Here is a 20,484-nt window from a genome sequence, read left to right on the forward strand (position 1 = left end):
CGTCATGGTGAAAATGAAAATATTTTCATTAAAACACTCAAATAAAACTTAATTTTGAAGAAACTTTGACAGAACAATGAACACATACTAGATTCCTAATTAATCAAATGTTTTTAACAGAAACCTCTAACAGAAAAGCTGCGTGATGAAGTGAAACTAAAGGGTTAATAAACACAAACCGAAGCCCTTTCTATTTGACGCACTCTGCATAATATTAAGCCTTTATACAACATAAATGTACAACGTGCATCTATCTGCATAAAATGCAAGACTTCAACTAAGGTTTCAACCAAGTTATCTAAAAAAAAAAGAAAGGAAAGTTTAACTCCCTTTGTGGATGTGCATCATAAACGGCGCACTTTTAAACACGTCCAGTCAAAGCTCAAGCTTCATAACATTATGCAGCTTTAAGTGTTTTGCTATCATTTTAGCGTTTAGCTGTGTCGTGTCGTCCTCTTACCTCAGTCAAGATGTAATGGTAATGCTAGTATGGCTCTCTGGTATCTCTTGACATTTGATGTTTAAATATGAGATGATAATCCATTGAACTTTTGACGGCGCTGTACATTTTGCACCTGACTGACTGTATTTCCGAAAATCACGACATCCTTTTAAACCATAGTGCCTCAGTGATGTGAGGTGTGACCGGCTTCGCGGGCTCGCGGGCTGCGCGGATCGGCGGGTTTCTGCGGTGCGGTCGCGCGGAATTATCTGTTTGTTTTTGAATCACGCATGGTAATGTTACTGATGTCATACGTCGGTCTGCGTAGCTTGACACGACGTCAAACACGCATCTCCAGACCCAGTCTTTACTACCATATGCGCTCGTAATGCTAACCAGACATCCAAATGCCGCCATATCCACAATAAATAAATTAATAAACCCACATGATCATCGTTTTCGTGATCGATCATCGATGCCACGTTCGAGTACTCGAGCAATCGAGTACTCGTGCCCATCCCTATCATATACCCTTACATGTTACGATATAAATAGTCTTCAGATTATATATTATATTGTATTACCAGACATTCATGCGAAATCTGATGTAAACAATCTATATTTCACGGATTATACACATTTGTGGACAAATATGGTCATTGGATAATCTGAAACAGACTGGATTCGACTTGTGATCCCCACAAAGGTAAAAAGAGTCATGTTTATTTTTGCGGGTTGTCATTTGGTCATAAAATACTACATATGATGCTAGAACATCTCAAAAAGGGTTTTACAGGGGGTATGGCTTAGCTTAATGAGATGTAAATGAGCCCTATTGTCTCCCCCAGCTGAAAAGAAGAGTCCCTTTCGTCTCGATTTTCTCGGTTTGGGTATTTCTGAGTTCCTATATTCAAATGGCCACAACTTTTCCAAATCTTATCAGATTTCCATGTGTTACACATCGTTGGAAAGCTTAGAAACTGCACTTTCAGAATCTGTGTGAATAACTCAAAATGCCCAGATCCGACTTGTGTCCCTACTTTCCATGACTGGTCACATGTGTGTGTGTGTGTGCGTGTGCGTGTGCGTGTGCGTGTGCGTATATATATATATATATATATATATATATATATATATATATATATATATATATATATATATATATATATATATATATATATATATATATATATATATATATATTCATATATATATATATATATTCAAGTAAGTGTCAGTGTGGTAAACAGTGCAAATCTGTCAGTGTGGTAAACATGTTTGAGTTTTATTTGGTTAAATGTACCTCATTAAAGCTTCCATAATAACCTTAGGAAAGCAGCTGTAATCCACACAAAATCAATAATTCAAAGGTTTATTTTCAATTTAATAAGAATGTTGATCTATTTAAATATATCTTTATGCCATATTTGTTCAAATGTATGTTTAATTGCATGTTTGCAAATCTGAAAAATAGAATTTTTAAATATGCAACGCCGGTATCAACGGTTTAGCAAAATCCATATCATGGTGTGACATAATACCGGTAAAAACTATCATACCGGTTTATCGCCCACCCCTAGGGGGTTCCTAAACTTTTGAATACAACTGCATGTATGTATCTTATGCCTAGAATTAGTCAAGGGGGCTGTATGATTCTTTGGTTCATAACTTCCTATTCTGCAAGTTTTATGACATTTGCAGTAAATGCATAGATTTAAAGTCTATTTAGTAATTTTCAGTAATGCAGTTATTTTGAGAAAATGTGAATAATCGCATAGCAGGCTGATTTAAGGTGTGCCCTAAATTGTCTGCTTATGCTCCTAAAATTTTCAGTCAGGGGCTACAGTGCTTCTAATAACAAAAAAGTTAGTCTGGAACCCTGAATGACTAGGAATGTAGGAAACTTGCTGTTTACAGCAAACTATATGACTTTTGATTTCAAGCAATGTGTGCTTTGATTTCAGTTAAAGTCAAAATTTTCAATAAATAACCTTCAATAAAGAACGACTCTAAATGAATGATTCAGTGAAAAAATATTTTTAACTCTTTCCCCGCCATTGACGAGATATCTCGTCAATTAAGAGAAAACGCTTCCCCGCCAATGACGAGATTTTCCGTCTTTCCGCAATACCGCTATTATCCACCAGGTGGCGCCCTTCCGCAACTTTTTAAAACCGGAAGTATTGCCCTATGGCAAGCTGCTGCATGTCTGTTTTAAAGATCGCTCTGAATGGGATCTCTATGAAAAGTCCGTCATAAAAATGGAATTATCTCTGCTTTTTGCTCAAAATATGGTGTTTTTGCAAAAACCTACCCATATTCAAAAGCTGATTGCGAAAGAACCACTAAAGGTAGGATGAAACGGGTTTTTTTTGTTTGAAAGCAGAGGGTCTGTTCTTTCATTTGGTATATTGTATGTTTATATATTTAAAGAAGAACATTTTCTGGAAGGCATTAAACTTTGGTGAAAATCATGAAAAACGCTGGCGCTGGCTGGCAACTTTTTTTAAAAAACGCTGGAGGTGAAAGAGTTAAACAGTCACTTGTTTAACTAATGTATTCAGTATTTTTTAAACTGACTTAAAAACATTGGAATCGGAATCAGGAATCGATAAGAACCAGTTTGGATAAGCAGAATTGGTATCAGAATTGCTAAATTAAAACAATACCCAACCCTATTATTAACACACATGATGAGAGTTCCAAATGCAGGATTTTGCTTCATTAGGTAAGGCAATTGCCATTTATTATAAGGCAATTTATTATTATTGGCTGCAATGCCAAATCACACACACACACACACACGCACACACACACACACACACACACACACACACACACACACACGGCATGATTTATAATTAATTAATCAAATTAATTTCTGAACATATAGCTGTTTTTATAAATGTATGGGGAGTGTTTATGCTTGGAAGTGTAGGTTGTTGCTACATGGCAGGTAGCACCTTAGATGTTTTGGAAAAAATATTTAAATTTGGTTTTCCATTTTAAGTTTGATTCTGTATGGACAGAATGCACTGTAAAAAATCCAAATAATGAAATGTTGGATGGGCAAAAATATATAAGTTAAACCAATTTTCTTGTTTGGGCTTAGTTGAGAAGACATTATTTTAAGTCTACATAAATCTTTGTTTAAAACATTAAATGAATGGTTATTTTCAAATCCAGTCAACATTCAGAATGGCTAGTGTTGACTGAACTAATTAAAACAAATCTGGTCAATATGTGGACTCATGACAGCTATGTTTCCTGACAACAAAATGCTCATAATATTACTGTTATTTGGTCACAAAATGTAATTGTAAGAGTTGTTCAGGCGTGAATGTATGTGCTTACAGTTTAAATATGCGGTCGGTTAATAAAAATAGCGTCTATTTAAAAATGTGCTCAGACACTTTCGGACGGAGATGAGCTCCAGAAAATCACCGGCGCTTAAGCGCTCACACCCCGCCCAGCGCAGCCTCGCCTCGGCAAGTCCCTCAGAAATCGACTGCTGGCTCTGTTATCTCTGTGGCGTTTAAACATGTGATTTAATTCATTTTAATTCCTTATACTTAATAATGAAAGGGTTATGTTTTAAATCATATTTCAGGATTGCACTTAATTAATATTGATGTTGAGTGATGTTCATATCCTTCACATTTGTTATAACCGGACTGCGTCTTGCCTGCGAATTTGAACTTCAGAGCTGAAGGAGCGGGTGGAGAAATAGTCCCAATATCATAACAATCTTAAATAAAACTTCTAAATATACCCGTGTGTGTACACGTGTGTGTGTGTGTGTGTGTGTGTGTGTGTGTGTGTGTGTGTGTGTGTGTGTGTGTGTGTGTGTGTGTGTGTGTGTGTGTGTGTGTGTGTGTCAGGTGTGCGTGGGCACGCGCGCTCGCGACTCGTGTGTGTATGCATGTCCGTGCGTGTGTTTTGAATTTAAAATGTCTTAACTCAGAAGGATCTGTATCACAGGTCATTTCATCTGAGATTAATCCGCACCTAACAGCCAGAATCACTGATTCACATGACACAAGATTCACATGACACAAGTAATCAGCCGTTTCCTCAAGTTCACGTCAGGTAAGTGGTTGTAAATAAATGTTAATTTTAGAGTATATTAATTGGCAAAGACGCAAATGCTCAACGTTTTTGTAAAGATATATATATATATCTTTACAAAAACGTTGAGCATTTGTGTCCGAGGTAAAGTGGAGGTATTTTAGTTCAAATAACCTGGATATAGGGTTGGTTTGCCGGACAGGGTTTAGAGCTCGGTCTTAATTATAATTGGGACATTTTTACAAACAAACCTTATAAAATACAATACTGGCGTGCATTTTGAGACAAAACAGTAGCACTCATATGTTAAGAGATGTCAGTATTTTAGTCAGCCCTGTCCGAGAAAACCGCCCAATAGTGTTTAATTACGTGTGATGTCTGAGGGAAATTTGGCCTAACGTTAACGTTATTTAGGGAATAAAGTCTTTCAACCTCAAGCTTTACTATATTAAACATGTATTCATGTATGTATTTATATTCCTCTGTTTATCAAACCAGAGCGGAGATGATGTGAGAGGCAGACCAGAGGGATACATGGCGAGAAGAAGTTATCCTAAATGGCATATGCCCTCTATTTAGAGAAGACTTAATTCTGTGTTCAGTCTGTATGATAAGTGAATAAAGCTTTTGTTTTAATGTGACTGAAGTTTATAATTTTGTTAACAACACCAGCATAAATTATTTGATAAATAATTTTAAAAAGTTTATTAAAAATTCCAAAATAATAAATATTAATTGAAGTAACACATAAAACATTGAGTAAATACTTAGATTTTAATTGACAGAGTCTTTGCTGCAAGTTTTTAAAGATTCAACGGATTAAAACATTTCAAATTTGGGCCAACTAAAAAACAATTATTCAGGTAACACTTTGGAGACAGAAATTGAGTGAACGTAAAATTTCTGTGGAACTAGTTACTAAAAAATAATTCATTGAGCCAACAATTTATAAATTTTTTACAGTGTGCGTGTTTACATCTTAAATGAGAGAGCACTCGTAAATTGTTTTTAAAGCGCAGTACAAATGTGAGGATGCCTTGAAGAAAACCTGCAATGCATGCCCCACCTCAGGGTCTTTCTAATTCGTCCACTGTTCTGTGTTTAAAGCGCGGCACTGCAATAGTGGGGGCCAATCACGTGAATTCTGCTTAGCCTTACCCTGTAGTTGATTTACCCTCTGCCTATGCTGGGTGACTTTAAAATCACCCAGTCAATAATGCCCTTCATCGCTTGGAAATACCAACACATTTTTAGATGCAGTTGATTTCATCTCCTGCTGTTAGTTTAGCTTTCTATGCACAATCCAGTCAAATAAAAATCAATTTTCATAACTCTCATGCAAGTACACATACCTCTTTCTTAATGATGACATCCTCTCGTTTGTCCATATTCTCCTGCTCCAGCTTCATCAGCTCACGTTGAATCTTCTGTCTCTTCATCTCAAGGGATAACTCGTAATCGTAATCACCGTTATCAGAATCTAAAGAAAACAATGAAATACAAACTAAGCCAAAGAGGAACATGCCTATTTTATGACATTAGCGTTTTACAAAATAATCTTTAAAATACAGTTTTACAAATCTTTGTTGGACAAAGTTTAAACCATATCTATAAGCGTGTTCAATGAACTATTAACATCTGGGGAAAATACTTACAATCCTTTAATCCCTTAAAATCCACAATCCTTCAAAAAACAATAGTTTAGTACCAAGTAATGTACCAATACAATATACATTTAAACTATGCACCATGTACTAGTTTTGGGCAATATTCTCCACAGTGAGATTTTGTCTTAATTTGACCAAAACTTTCTCTGTTTCTCAGCAAATTGAATGATTTTTGACACCTATTTTGGGAAAATGCTTTGAAAATTCAACACACAAATGTACTCAAATGTATTCAAATGTACTACCCTTTTATGTTATGTTGTTAAATAAAATGCTGTCAAATGTATCAGATATTTTTTTCACTTTTTTTGCATCAATCTGTTAGGGTGAAGTGGAAGTGACTTTTTGCCAATTTATAGTTATCATTTAACCAATCTAGTAAATAGTGAACACACGCACTGCAAGTCGTGAACACACAAACACCCAGAGCAGTGGGCAGCTATCCCTGCAGTGCCCGGGGAGCAATGGGGGTTGAGGTGCCTTGCTTAAGGGCACCACAGTCACAACCCGCCATTCGTGAGCCTTGAACCAGCAACTCTCGAGTTTGAAGGATTGTGTGTATATTTCTTTATGGGTAATCAATGTCTGATGTGTTACGTTGCAACTGTGCCCTGATGTTATCATCTACTGATGGTCATTATTAAGTCACATTCTCGTAGGTTCTCTTTGGGTGTGATTGTCACTTCAGAGATCAAAGTCTCAATGGGGTGCCATTGTATTGTTTGTGTAAGATGTATAAAGCCGAAAGTATACTAGGGACGTCCACATGACGACATTTTCGTCATCAGGTTGTCCGCGCGGACAGTCTGCTTGCAGCCCAAAATTTGAGACCGTGCGGACAGTGCGCGTACAGTCCGCGTACAATAGCGCATGCGAGTGAAAATATTTAGACAGGACACTCCACTACAAACAATTATACAAAGGAAATAGACAGCATTTCCACACACACTATCGTTTTTCTACTTTAATTTTTACTTCTTCCAAGAACAGAAAGCTGTGGAGCATGTTTGTTACCATAATGTTTGATTCCTGTTCTTTGTTGTCTTGTTGTTTGTTCTAAACTATGTTTGCAATGGTGGATCGGCTACTTTTCTTCACCTATCCTAATGTGTTTATGTACTGTAAATGTCGCCAAATCAGTCCTGCCCTGATGGCCTGGTACAGTAACAATTTGGTAGCACTTTATTTTACAGTACGTGTATTTACCTTGTACATATATGGTAAATAAGTTGTACTTACCCGCAAATGTGTGGAACTTACTTTTAGGTATCTACATGGTAATTCATTGGTATCATTACTGTACTTACTAGTGGTACATACTTGGTAGTTATTATGTAACTCTAGATAAGTACTGGGTAATAACAGATACATACATAGTGTATGTATACTGTAACTAACCAGAAACACTACTGTACTTACAAATTGTATATACATGATAAGTGTGTGGTACCTGTAGGCCAGTGTAAGCTAATGACCGGTACATATGGTGTATGTATACTGTAACTAACAAGAAACACTACTGTACTTACAAATAAGTGTGTGGTAAGTTATACTTATACCATACTTATACCATACGTATATTATAACTAAGAACAAACATTACTGATATGCCATTTTGGTACTCAGTATATTTGTCCTTTTAACCAAGCATTAAATAACCGTATGCATTAACTACTGGTTACATTCAGTAGTTTGTCCATGGTTACTTCATGGAAACAGGACTGTAAAATAAAGTGTTGCTTTTTACACAGTTATTACATAGGACCAACCACCTAAGATATAGCATCATATACATGTCACTGTGAGGTAAACCCAACTATTGACTATAATACGCATTAACTACTGGGTACATTCACTAGTACATCCATGGTACCTGTATGGAAAAAGGACTGTAAAATAAAGTGTTGCTTTTTACACAGTTATTACATAGGACCTACCATCTAAGATATAGCATCATATACATGTCACTGTGAGGCAAACCCAACTATTGACTATCATATGCATTAACTACTGGGTACATTCACTAGTACACACTTATTGTGTATATACAATTTTTAAGTACAGTAGTGTTTGATATTAGTTATCATATATGTACACTATAAATACCTGTCATTTACCCTAACTTGCCAGTAAATACTAAATACTTGTATTGTACATTTATTTGTAAGTACAGTAATGTTCCCGTTAGTTACAGTATACCTACACTATAAGTATGTATCTGTTATTACCCAGTACTTATCTAGATTTACATAATAACTACCAAGTATGTACCACTGGTAAGTACAGTAATGATACCAATTAATTACCATGTAGATACCTAAAAGTAAGTACCACACATTTGTCGGTAAGTACAACTTATTTACCATATATGTACAAGGTAAGTACACGTACTGTAAAATAAAGTGCTACCCCCAGGGTAGAGAGGTACTTTGCGTACGGGCGTGTTTGTCGCATCAAGTGTTTTTGTTTCACAAATGTGGTGTGTTTCTATTTTCTTTCTTATACCAACATGCCATGTACGTATACAATAGCATACAGCCGAGTGGTGTTTTGGATTAATGGGAGTGGCTTGCAGAGCTGTGCATTGTGAGAGTTGTTGTTTTCCATAAAATGCGTCCTAAAGTCACGTTCTGTCTTTTCTCGGTCAAATAGGCACCAAATTCTACATTTATGTTACATTTCGACTACAACTATGACCCACTTTCAATAAAGATTTAGGTGAAGTTTCCCTTTAATTACAAGAAAAAAATCAAAACGACGGTGGAAGATGGTGCCGGGGTAAGCAAGTGATCACTGGGCAAGGGCTGACGCACTGTGTATCACCGGTTATACCAACTATCGCAACAAGCCTAGCCTTTAACATTACATATGAGCAGCCTCTACACTAATAGCACCCTGTTTGTTTTCCTCTCTTGTCCTCGGTTCACCGAGAACATTTGACACAGACAGGTTAAATTCCAGTTTGGTGTGATGCCCACTCCACCACTGATCCGCCTGATACCATCCTCATGTTGCTAAATTAATGACTGCCCAGCGACAACTGACCACTTCCTTGTGCACTTGCAGCGATGTTAAACTCTATAATATAGTATTCACTATAATCCATAAAGCATATATTTAGTATAATTTAATCAAAACTCTATAGTACATCACTGTAACAGCAGTATGTTATAGCTGCAATCAGTAACATGGTGTCTCTATCATCTGTAGGTGTAATGTGTCAGATGAAAAGTGTCCTTCCCAACTAAGCCTGGTTTTATTTTCTCTCTCCCTGTTGGCTTTCAAACAGGGAGACTGCATACTTAACTTAGGACTTCCTTTAGTGCATCATGTTAATACTAGTATATAGTTTAGAATTAAGTATTATTTATTGAATTACGTTGATACTAGGGAAGCACCGAAATGAAAATTCTTGGCTGAAACCGAAAAAGAGGAAACCAAGGACGAAAACCAAAAGCTGAAACACCGAAAGAAATTATGCCAATTATTAGTACTACCATTGCACTTATGGTATTTTTGCGTGTAATAGAAATGGAGTCAACACACACAATTTGAGAAGAAAATTAAGCCAAACAGCATGTGGCATAAACAAACCCAAATTCAGTTATATAGGCTATCTGCCTCACATCTGGAAAAACTGGTGAGTAGGCTACTAGTGACACATCAGGTTGTATAAAGTTAAACTGTTTGTTTAATTAATCCTTTGGTGCTTGTTTACCATGCAGTATACATTTAAAAACTGAGATGTGCTAGTTGTGGTTTGGTTTTAACGTTAATGTTACAAAATGCTGATAAAAAATTATGGCATTTTAATGCACGTTAAAACCCCACATGGATCGAAGGCTCAGTCAAATATGAATATCTTCTTTATTTAGTATGACATGTTTTTGTTTAGAAAGAAAATCCTATTTAGCCTACCTTCTCCGGTGAAACCCATTTTTCTCATTAATGCCAGCTGCAGAAAAAACTCTGCTCTGTGGTTATCCAGTGAGAACAACAAACGGATCTAACAAATATATCTGAATTTAATATTATGTTACAAATAACGCAAGCTGGCTTGATACATTGCTGATGGTGCAAAGTTACGAGCTTAATTTAACAACATTTCAAACGGAGCTATTGTTTGCCGTTATGGCATTTGCCATTATCTGGTTGGTTATAACCATATCCACAGATAAAATAAATGTTCTCCGTTTCGCTTTCCATGTGTGTCTCGTGTCGCAACAAAATAAACTAGGCTATATAAGGAAGCTAACAAATCTCTCATGATGCACGCTGATGCGGCGGCGGCGAAGCACGTCTAACAACCGGCATTAAAACTCTAAACACTTAAATTAGTCTGCAATCTGAATTACCAAAACAATCAGAAATACATATTTTCATGTATACTTTACATTAAAGTCTGTAAAAGACCGTAGAGGTGAAGTGAAAAAGGATTAAATGAGCAGTAGCCGTAATGCTGCGGTGGCGGATTAAAAACGTTTGAATATATATTTTTTTTCCATTCTAATTATTATTGCAGATCGAATATTTGACCATTCGTGCACATCCCTAATTTTAAAAGCAATCATGTTTAATGTCTGTTATTCTGGATGTTAATCTGAACGAATGTTTAGTCGGAGCTTGTGAAAACTGTACACAAATGCCCAGAGAAAATCCGCGGGTTTGGACACAAACATTACGGGCGTGGGCGGGAGTGGAACTCACAGGTTGCGGGCATCCTGGTCAGAAATCCGGCGGACGCGGGTTTGAGAAAAATCTAGTCAACACCGCAGATATGTTACTTCAGACAAGCACGTGCAGGTCGCGGTTTCTGTTTGCGTCATCACATTATTTCGGCCGTATTTTTTCGGTGATAAAAGTATTTCGGCCGAATATTCGATGCATCCCTAGTTGATACTATTATATAGTTTTTATATAGAATTGAGTATTATTTATGCATTTTTTTAACTGCTAGACTATGTTCATAATATAGTTTGAAATGGAATACATATTTAAATAAGAAATACATTTTAATAGCTCCATGTAACTTCAAATACTCCATTCTGAACTATTTTTACTGTCATAATTTTGTTTCATTTTTCTTTGTTTCCATTTCATGTAGGGCTCAACATAAAGGACTGGGGGAGGGGCCAAGATGGCACAGAGGAAAGTCGTGTGACCTCGTTTTATTTTGTGTAAAGTTTTAACAATTGGTTACTCAAAAACGAACTTGTAGGTGCTGAAAGACTTTCTTATGTTTTGCTAAATCGGATAAATAAAGAGACAAGGATCTACTCCCCAAGTGATTTTTATTGGTGAGATCTGGATGTTTAGTTGAATTGACGCGGTGATCTCTAACTTTTTGGAAGGAAAGATGAAGGCAAGTGTCGGAAAGTCGAGGGAGAAGCTACAAGGACCCACGGAAATGGAAACTGAGGGGGATCGAATTAAATGGGTCCACGACTATCTGAAACATCCCACCTTTGAGCCTGGAAGACAGTCAGGAGAGTCTCCGGCGAACAGTCCAGCAAAAAAAGCATTAAGAGTAGAAACACCCGAAACGGTCTCTAACAACACTCTTCTAGATGCAATCAACAAAATTGGAGAAACACAAAGTTCTTTCTAGAGAAACTAGTGTCTGTTGAGAGCGATGTGAAAGATCAAAGATCAAGTGAGTGGGATAAACAGCAGACTGGACATGGCGGAGGAAAAAATATCAGCGATAACTGCAGGAAACAAGATGCTGCGAAACAGAGTGAATGAGCTCGAATCCTACCAAAGATGTTGGAACTTGAAAATTTCAGGTATCCCGGAACAAGACGAAGAGAATGTTAAGATGACGGTAATTGAGCTTCTATCCCGTATCTCTCCAACTATTGCGGATACTCTGCAAAACTCTGTGGATGTTGCCCATTGCTTGGGTCCCAGGCCAAAAAAAAGGTATCGGTTTCTCACAACCTCGCCGCATCATCGTGCAATTCTTGGCGCAAACGACACGAGTCCGCATTTGGATCGACGCCAAAAACTCTGAGGTTCTCAAACAGAAGAATATTTAAATCACTGAGGATCTTACACAATATGTCAAAGATGCAAGAGCCAAGCTTTGGCCTCTGGTAGAGGATGCCAGATGAAAAAAGAAGATCGCCAGATTCAAAGGGCCATATGCCATTATAGAGGGTAAAAGAATTTCAGTAGATGATCTGATCTAAAATGATAACGAACCACTTTTTGTAAAATTGTTGTTCTGTGAAGTTTTCTAAAAGTCACTGTTTTGTGAAAGTTGAAGCAGAGTTATTAATTTTGTTTTGCACATAGTTGCAATTAGTGGGTTGTACACGAGTAGTAAAAAAAAAAATAGAATGAGAAGGGGTAGGTAAACTAGACTTTTAGTATTGGTAAACTATATTTACGCACCATAAACAGCACAATCATCGATGAGTACCTATTTTGTTAAGTTTACACTTGTTTAACAGGCAATTTTATTCTTTCAAAAGCAATATTTTAATGTTTTCGTTGTCACTTTTTTCAATTAATGTTCGAGGGATTCGAGATATTACTAAGAGAAAAGCTTTATTTTTATTTTGTCATTCTTTAAAAAAGAACATTTATTTTCTTCAAGAAACTTACTCAAGTAAAACAGATGAAAGTTTTTGGCAAAATCAGTGGGGGGGCAAAGTCATTGTACTAATCATTCTGGGGGTGTAGCTATTCTTTATGAAAGAAACTTTAAAGGGAATATTTTAGAATCTAATTTTTCTGTTGATGGTAAATGGATTGTAACTGTGAGAGTATGATGCATTTTTGTTTATTCTAGGTAATGTGTATGGTTACAATAATTCTGCTGCAAATAAGGCCCTTTACATGATCTATCAAATAAGATCTCACAGTTAAAAGGTAAATTCTAGGGATGCTCCGATCGATCGGCCGGGGATCGTAATCGGCCGATAACGGCATTAAATGACAACTTAAATTTAGGCACTCGCTAAATTTGCCGATCTCATGAGCCGATCTTTCTGTTTACTTTTGTCATCATCGCGTTCCTGATGCGGCTGCAATTAGAGACCATTTTAGACAATGCCAGCATTTTGTAACCCGTTGCTCATGTGTGACGTGCAGATTTGCCATTCCAAATTCCCATTCCACTGCCATTCTGTGATCGGCACTGATCGGCAGACCATGATCTTGGTGATCGGTAATCGGACCCAAAAATGCTGATTGGAGCATCTCTAGTAAATTCCCTTCTGCTTTTTTGATTACGGGTGGTGATTTCAATGAGGCTCCTAACAATAATATGGACAGGTTTCCCTCAAGGACCACAGGTCATATTATTAACTCTGTTATTACTGACTTTTGCAACAATTTATTTAATAAAACACTTGTGAAATCTCTCTGGCTTCTTTAACAGACCATGCTGGAATTTATTTGCTTCTTTCAAATGCAAAAAAGACAAATAATAGAAATTTAGGATATTGGAAACTGAATTGAGGCAATACAAGATATTATTAAAAAATACAAAAATGACAGATATTTCTACATCTTTAAAATGGGAACTATTAAAAAATGAGTGCAGAAGCTATTCAATTAAATATGGAAAAGAACAGGCTAAAAAGAGAGTACAAATTCATGATAACATATTAAGCAATATTAATTACCTTCTTAAAAAAACACTACTTAACTATGGAAGGTTTTTTTGGTCTTTTTTAAATTAATTAATTAAATTATAAAATAATTAATTAAATTATAAAATAAAAAATAAAATCGCAAAATATGTCCCAAATTTGAAAATTAAATGCTAAAATAAAAATTAAAACATTATATTAAATTATTTCATTTTCATTTTTAATGTGATGAGGCATCATTCCGGCCAAATTAAAAAAGAAAATTAAATTGATGATTTGACATTTCATTTTCAATATAATCTTGAGTCAAGACTGACAATATTAAAATAAAAAGTCAAGCTTGAAAAGGAATCTGTAAAAACATTTTTAAAAGGGTTTTTATTCATACCCAAGCAATAATTGGGACAAAATTAAAATGTAAAGTTCAGTTTTAATTTTATGTTCTCTTTAAATTATTTGTTTTCATTTTCTTTTTCGTTTTCATTTTCATTTTCAACTTGTATGCAAATTTAATGTTAATCAGTGGGTGGCGTTTATTTACTTGCTCAAAAAAGGGGATTGGCTAACGCTGCGTTGCCAACTCAGCGACTGTGTTGCTAAAATAGGGACTTTATTGCTACATCTAGCGACTTTTAGGCCCATTTAGACAAACTTAGCGAATGTTTGGATGAATCTTAGCTTCACATCTGTACAGATAGGCTACTGTGTCGCTTGTACTGGCCAACGAGTGCCGGGTGGCGCTGTCCCGGTGAAATGTGCGTCTGGTGTCTCTGTGCATGAAGCTGGGCAGTGTAGGAGCTGACGCGTTCATTGTTTACATTTGAAAGGAGGAACAAACAAAAAAAAGTGGCTGGTCCGCTGTTATATATGTACATATTTTCACACATCTGATCCGGTGAGGCGTCAGCCATTCTCATCAAATGCATACACATAGCACAGTGTGATTATCGTGCAATACATAATTATGCCAAAATCCGTTAAGGACTGGAGTATCATATGCTCGCAAAATTGGCGTATATATAGCACTATAATCACACTGCGTGTTATTTGTATGCATTTCATGAAAATGGACATACAGTGACCAGTCACTTACTTTTGCAGCGGGCACACTGGCAGAGCAGACCTTCAGCCTTTGTGGTATTTGTAAGTGGTCCTCATTTGTAACGCTGATTTGTGAGTAGGGCTGTGACCGTACGGGATTTTATTTTACCATGGTGAAGAAGCAACAGAATCACGCGGTTAGACTGTTAGCACAACAACCCACCCCATATTATTAAAACAACAAATTATATTAGCAATAACAATGTGAAATAATATGTATTTCTATATGTTAACTTCTGTTTTTTATATCTTTTGAATATACAATGATTTATAGACCTTTTATGTCATCGTTTATAACCCATTTTATACAATACATTTCATAGAATAACAACCTGAAAACCTGCAGAAAGAACATGCAGAGTTTAAGATTGTTTCTGATGAGTTGTGCAAAACCTGATTCCTATTTCTTTAGACATTCATTTTCGGTAAACTCTCCGTGAATAGAAACACACTTCTCCAAACATGTTGCAACTTTTAATAATTTATTGTACAAAAAATGGGTTACAAACAATGACAAAAACTGTTCCATAATTGATATTAAACTCAAAAGATATCGAAAATAAATATTATTTAATGTTATTATTGTTAGTATGTTTAATTAGATTTTCTCAAAGTGGATACAAAACGAAATCGACAATTGCATCATTACGTAAATAACTGCGCAAAACTTATGGATACTCCAATCATTGCTTTCAGAAATTCGCTTACAGTAGCTCCAGATATAAGCACAGCATTCAACCAAATAACGAGTTGTGCTGTCAGTATACGCGCTTCTGCCTTCATAACGATAGTCGTCATGTTTGCCCATTATAGTTTTAAATTATTATTATGCTGTCATTATCATCACCAGCACAGTGCTTCTTCTTGTCTGTGTCCGTGTCTGTGTCTATATATATATATATATATACAGGGTTTAAATTGGGCCGGGGCCGTCCGGGGCTAAGCCCCGGCACATAGGCTGAAGGTCGCTCTCTGCTCTTGCCAGTGTATCCGCTGCGCTTGTGTGTGTACTCGCTGCGCTGGTGTGTGTGCACTGACGCGAAGGGAATAATGCGTTTTCATTCATTATGGGGCATATTCACCAACGCAAGTTCAACGATTTGCGCGAGCAGATTAGATACAAAGTCAATGCAAAGACGCAATCAGGTTGCAACAATCAGATGCGTCCTCGCAGGGGCGATGGAAATGACGCGAATTGGGCGCCGCAATTGCCGCGAAAACACGCGCTTTTCCCTTTAAATGCGTCTTCGCGCAAGTTATGCAACTCAAGCGAATAAACTCAGAACTTCAAGAACGCGCTCTCACGCAGGATCATTTGACAAGAGAGAGAGAGAAAGAGAGAGAGAGAAAATGGTGCCCACGTCGAGAAAACTTCATAGAAGACTAGAAACGTGTAAAGGATTAAAGTATGTATGCCACTCATCTAAATACATTATGTTAACTGGATAACACTGGATATAACTATTGTATAGTTTAATAAAATAATGTATTTTGATTACACAAATCAAACCTAACTATATGATTGTTTTAGCTGCTGACCAGCATAGGGAATCTCTATGGCTAATTTATAAGACATGTTGATGATACAGTACTGTGTGTTGTACCTTTTCTTGTTAATCGAGTCTTTTGGGGCATCTTATGCCTAGAATTATTCAAGGAGGTTGATTCTTTTAACTTCCTTTAAAGTTTGATCAGTTGTGCATAATGACATGTGCAACAAATGGATATAGGGTGTCAAACTCATAGATTTGCATCATTTAAAATTCAGATGCTCTTTTTAAAATATTTTGGGTCAACCTATATTATATATTATATATATAATTTTTACAAAAACCTTTACTCCTCATCATTCAATGTTAGTGAAAGTGAATCTTTTTTTGATAGAGTTGATCAGTTTATACCTAAAATATCTGCCAATTGTTTTAAAAGCTGTGAAAATCCTATAACTTTAGATGAATTAGATTGTATTTTATCCAAATCTCCATTAAATAAAAGTCCTGGTCCTGACGGCTTGCCATTTGAATTTTATAGAACTTTTTGGAAAGAATTAAGAGAATTGATTTTTACTGTTTTTAAAGATTGTTTAGATTCTGTCGAATTAGCAGAAACTTTGGCAGAAGTGTAATAAGGTCTTATTGCACTTCTGCCAAAACCAAATAAAGATAATCGTCATATTGAAAATCTGCGCCCTATCACTCTCCTAAATTCTGATTATAAACTGTTAACCTCTTTATTTGCAAAAAGATTAAAACCTTGTTTAAATTATTTCAATAACACAATCAGGCTTTATTGAAGGGTAGACATATTGCTAATAATATACGTCTTGTATTGGATATGTTGGACTACTCTAATCTTATTGAAGGAGCAATTATTCTGTTCCTAGACTTTTATAAGTCATTTGACTCTATTGAACATGAATTTATATATACAGCCTTAGATAAATTTGGATTTGGTTTTAAATTTAAAGGAATAGTCTACTCATTTTCAATATTAAAATATGTTATTACCTTTACTAAGAACTGTTGAATCATCCCTCTATCATCTGTGTGTGTGCACGTAAGCGCTGGAGCGCGCTGCGACGCTACGATAGCATTTAGCTTAGCCCCATTCATTCAATGGTACCATTTAGAGATAAAGTTAGAAGTGACCAAACACATCAACGTTTTTCCTATTTAAGACGAGTAGTTATACGAGCAAGTTTGGTGGTACAAAATAAAACATAGCGCTTTTCTAAGCGGATTTAAAAGAGGAACTATATTTTATGGCGTAATAGCACTTTTGGGAGTACTTCGACTTGGCGCAGTAACACCCACCCTCTCCCATTATGAGAGTGAGAAGGGGAGCGGACTTTTCAGGCGAGTCGAAGTACTCCCCAAAGTGCTATTACGCCATAAAATATAGTTCCTCTTTTAAATCCGCTTAGAAAAGCGCTACGTTTTATTTTGTACCACCAAACTTGCTCGTATAACTACTCGACTTAAATAGGAAAAACGTTGATGTGTTTGGTCACTTCTAACTTTATCTCTAAATGGCAGCATTGAATGAATGGGGCTAAGCTAAATGCTATCGTAGCGTCGCAGCGCGCTCCAGCGCTTACGTGCACACACACAGATGATAGAGGGATGATTCAACAGTTCTTAGTTAAGGTAATAACATTTTAATATTGAAAATGAGTAGACTATTCCTTTAAGAATATGGTCAGAACTATATATAAAGGTATAAACAGTAGTGTTTCCCTAGCAGAAGGTACTTCTAAGCGTTTTGAACTTAGCAGAGGTATTCGACAAGGTTGCCCGATTTCCCCCTTTTTGTTTTGAATTGCAGCAGAATTATTGAATCCTTATACTGTAAACTGTATCAATGTTGAGGGTATAAGAATTGGTGATGTTATTTTAACATCTCAGTTAGCAGATGACACTTGTATTTTTTTTAAAGATGAAAACCAGGTTTTGAGTGTTTTGAAAGGTGTGGATCTTTTTTCAAAAGCTTCAGGCCTCCTAATTAACACAGACAAAAGTGAAATACTTGCGGTTCATGGCTCTAAAAAACCTGTTATCAATGGTATTAAGGTCCAGCAGTCAGTGAAATATCTCGCCATAACAATTACAAAATCTGTGAAGGAAAGACTGGACAACAACTTTACCCCTAAGCTACAAAAAGCAAAAAAAAAATTAACAGATGGCTTCAAAGGGACTTAACTATACAAGGAAGAACACTGCTTTCAAAAGCGGAAGGAATCTCAAGATTGGTGTACCTGGCTTAATCGTTATTTTTGAACAAAAGAACAGCAACATCAATTGACTCTCTCTTATTTAAATTTATTTGGAAAAACAATACGGAATATATCAAAAGGAAACACAATGATTAGAGACCATGCTGGAGGAGGCTTTAATGCTATTGATTTCACAACTCTCAATCAGGTGTTTAAAATCAACTGGGTCAAACAATGTATGCTTGGAGGAAATGCTCCCTGGTTTTTCATTCCAAATTTATTTAATCGATGTGGTGGTTTAAAGTTTTTCCTAAGTTGTAATTTTAAATGTAATAAGTTACCTATCCATTTATCAGATTTTCACAAGCAAGCACTGGATTCTTGGAAACTGGCTTAAACACAATTTTTCACCTCACAAATGCATTGTATGGAATAATCAATATATCCTATATAAAAACAGGACGATATTTAATAAAGAATGTGTAGAAAATAATATATTAATAATATATATGTATTAATTAGAATAAATAATATATATGTATTTCAAAAATTTTAAACATGGACGGGACTCTAATTAGTTATGAAATATTTAGTAAGGAAAACAGTATTAATATTACTCAAAGAAAATTTCTGAGAATAATCAATGGTATTTCCCCTAAACTTCTACAGTTTATCAGATCATCCTTACAATACTCTCCTTTAAGGGAATACATTCCCCGAATAATGATAGATGGTATTGACTTAAGATAAAAATGCAATAATATTCACATCAGAAGAACATTACTCTCTATAAGTAGTATTTCTCCTAAAGCAGTGTCTTCATGGAAACGAATATATCCTTCTGTATCTTTATCTAACATATGGTCCATTGCATTCATAATAAGTTTGTGATACCAAATAAAGTCAAAGAAATCCACCTTAAAATCCTTCATAATTTTTACCCCTGCAAGTTATTTCTATCTAAATTTATGGATATTCACCCAGAATGCTCTTTTTGTGGTTCTGAAATGAATAAGTGATTCGTTTGTTTTTTAAATGTCCCTTTACAACACCATTTTGGAATGAAATTTCAAGATTGATTTTTACATCCTTTAATAACCTTCACTGCAAAATCCCGGGAGTTAAATTAACACTGCTCAGTGTTTATATAGGTCCACTCTCCAGAGTGTTACAGTTTTTTTCGATTGCTAAACGTCAGTGGGCACAACTGGAGCTACATGTGCAAAACTCTAACTACAACCTGCAATACCAAAATTCACCTGAGCACAACTCTTAACACATGACTCAAAACAGCTCAGTGCAGCCAAACACTAAACACAACCCTCACTGAGATAACACACACTGTCACTCACAACACAATGAGAGGAAAAACACTAACATCAAACACCAATACAGAAATTACTAACTTTTTATCTTTACAGTTTGAACAATTTCAGTGACTTCATACAAAGTAATATTTTCTTCAAATAATGATATATTTATTGATTGATCACATGATTTATTGAAATTTTTTGACCAGAACAATTCTTTAAGGTAAATGAAAATTTGCAGTTTGCTTCAATAGTCTGTAGTAGTTTATGGAATTATAGTAATGAGGAAAAAAGGTAGAAACTAAAAGTACATACTGTAATTCAAACAAATAATTGAGGAGCTAATCCTGCCTTTCTCTAGCATCAGACCACTACCTGCCACCCTTCTCCCTCCACGAACCCGTCTTCCTTGTTCCATTTCCAAAATTTGTCTTTCTAAGCTCTACCTATCATATTTATATAAAAAGTAATATTATATATAAATGAAATATATAAATGAAATTGGAATTTATATTTATAAGAAATTGCAATCAGCAGTGTTTGAAAGGCACAAGGCTGAAATCAATTCTGTTTTGAATGTGTG

General features: G+C 35.7%; 1 protein-coding gene across 9 annotated transcripts in view; it reads right to left on the reverse strand.

Moving 5' to 3' along the window:
- Positions 1 to 20,484, reverse strand: part of zc3h13 (zinc finger CCCH-type containing 13) — a 301,826-nt gene that overhangs the window by 179,853 nt on the left and 101,489 nt on the right. For all 9 annotated transcript variants that reach the window (XM_073814423.1, XM_073814422.1, XM_073814421.1 and 6 more), the window contains one exon: positions 5,863 to 5,990. In XM_073814423.1, the coding sequence (XP_073670524.1) occupies positions 5,863 to 5,990 (128 nt within the window). The remainder of the gene's footprint in view (positions 1 to 5,862; positions 5,991 to 20,484) is intronic.

Source organism: Paramisgurnus dabryanus, chromosome 4 (assembly GCF_030506205.2).
Source record: "Paramisgurnus dabryanus chromosome 4, PD_genome_1.1, whole genome shotgun sequence".
NCBI lineage: Eukaryota > Metazoa > Chordata > Actinopteri > Cypriniformes > Cobitidae > Paramisgurnus > Paramisgurnus dabryanus.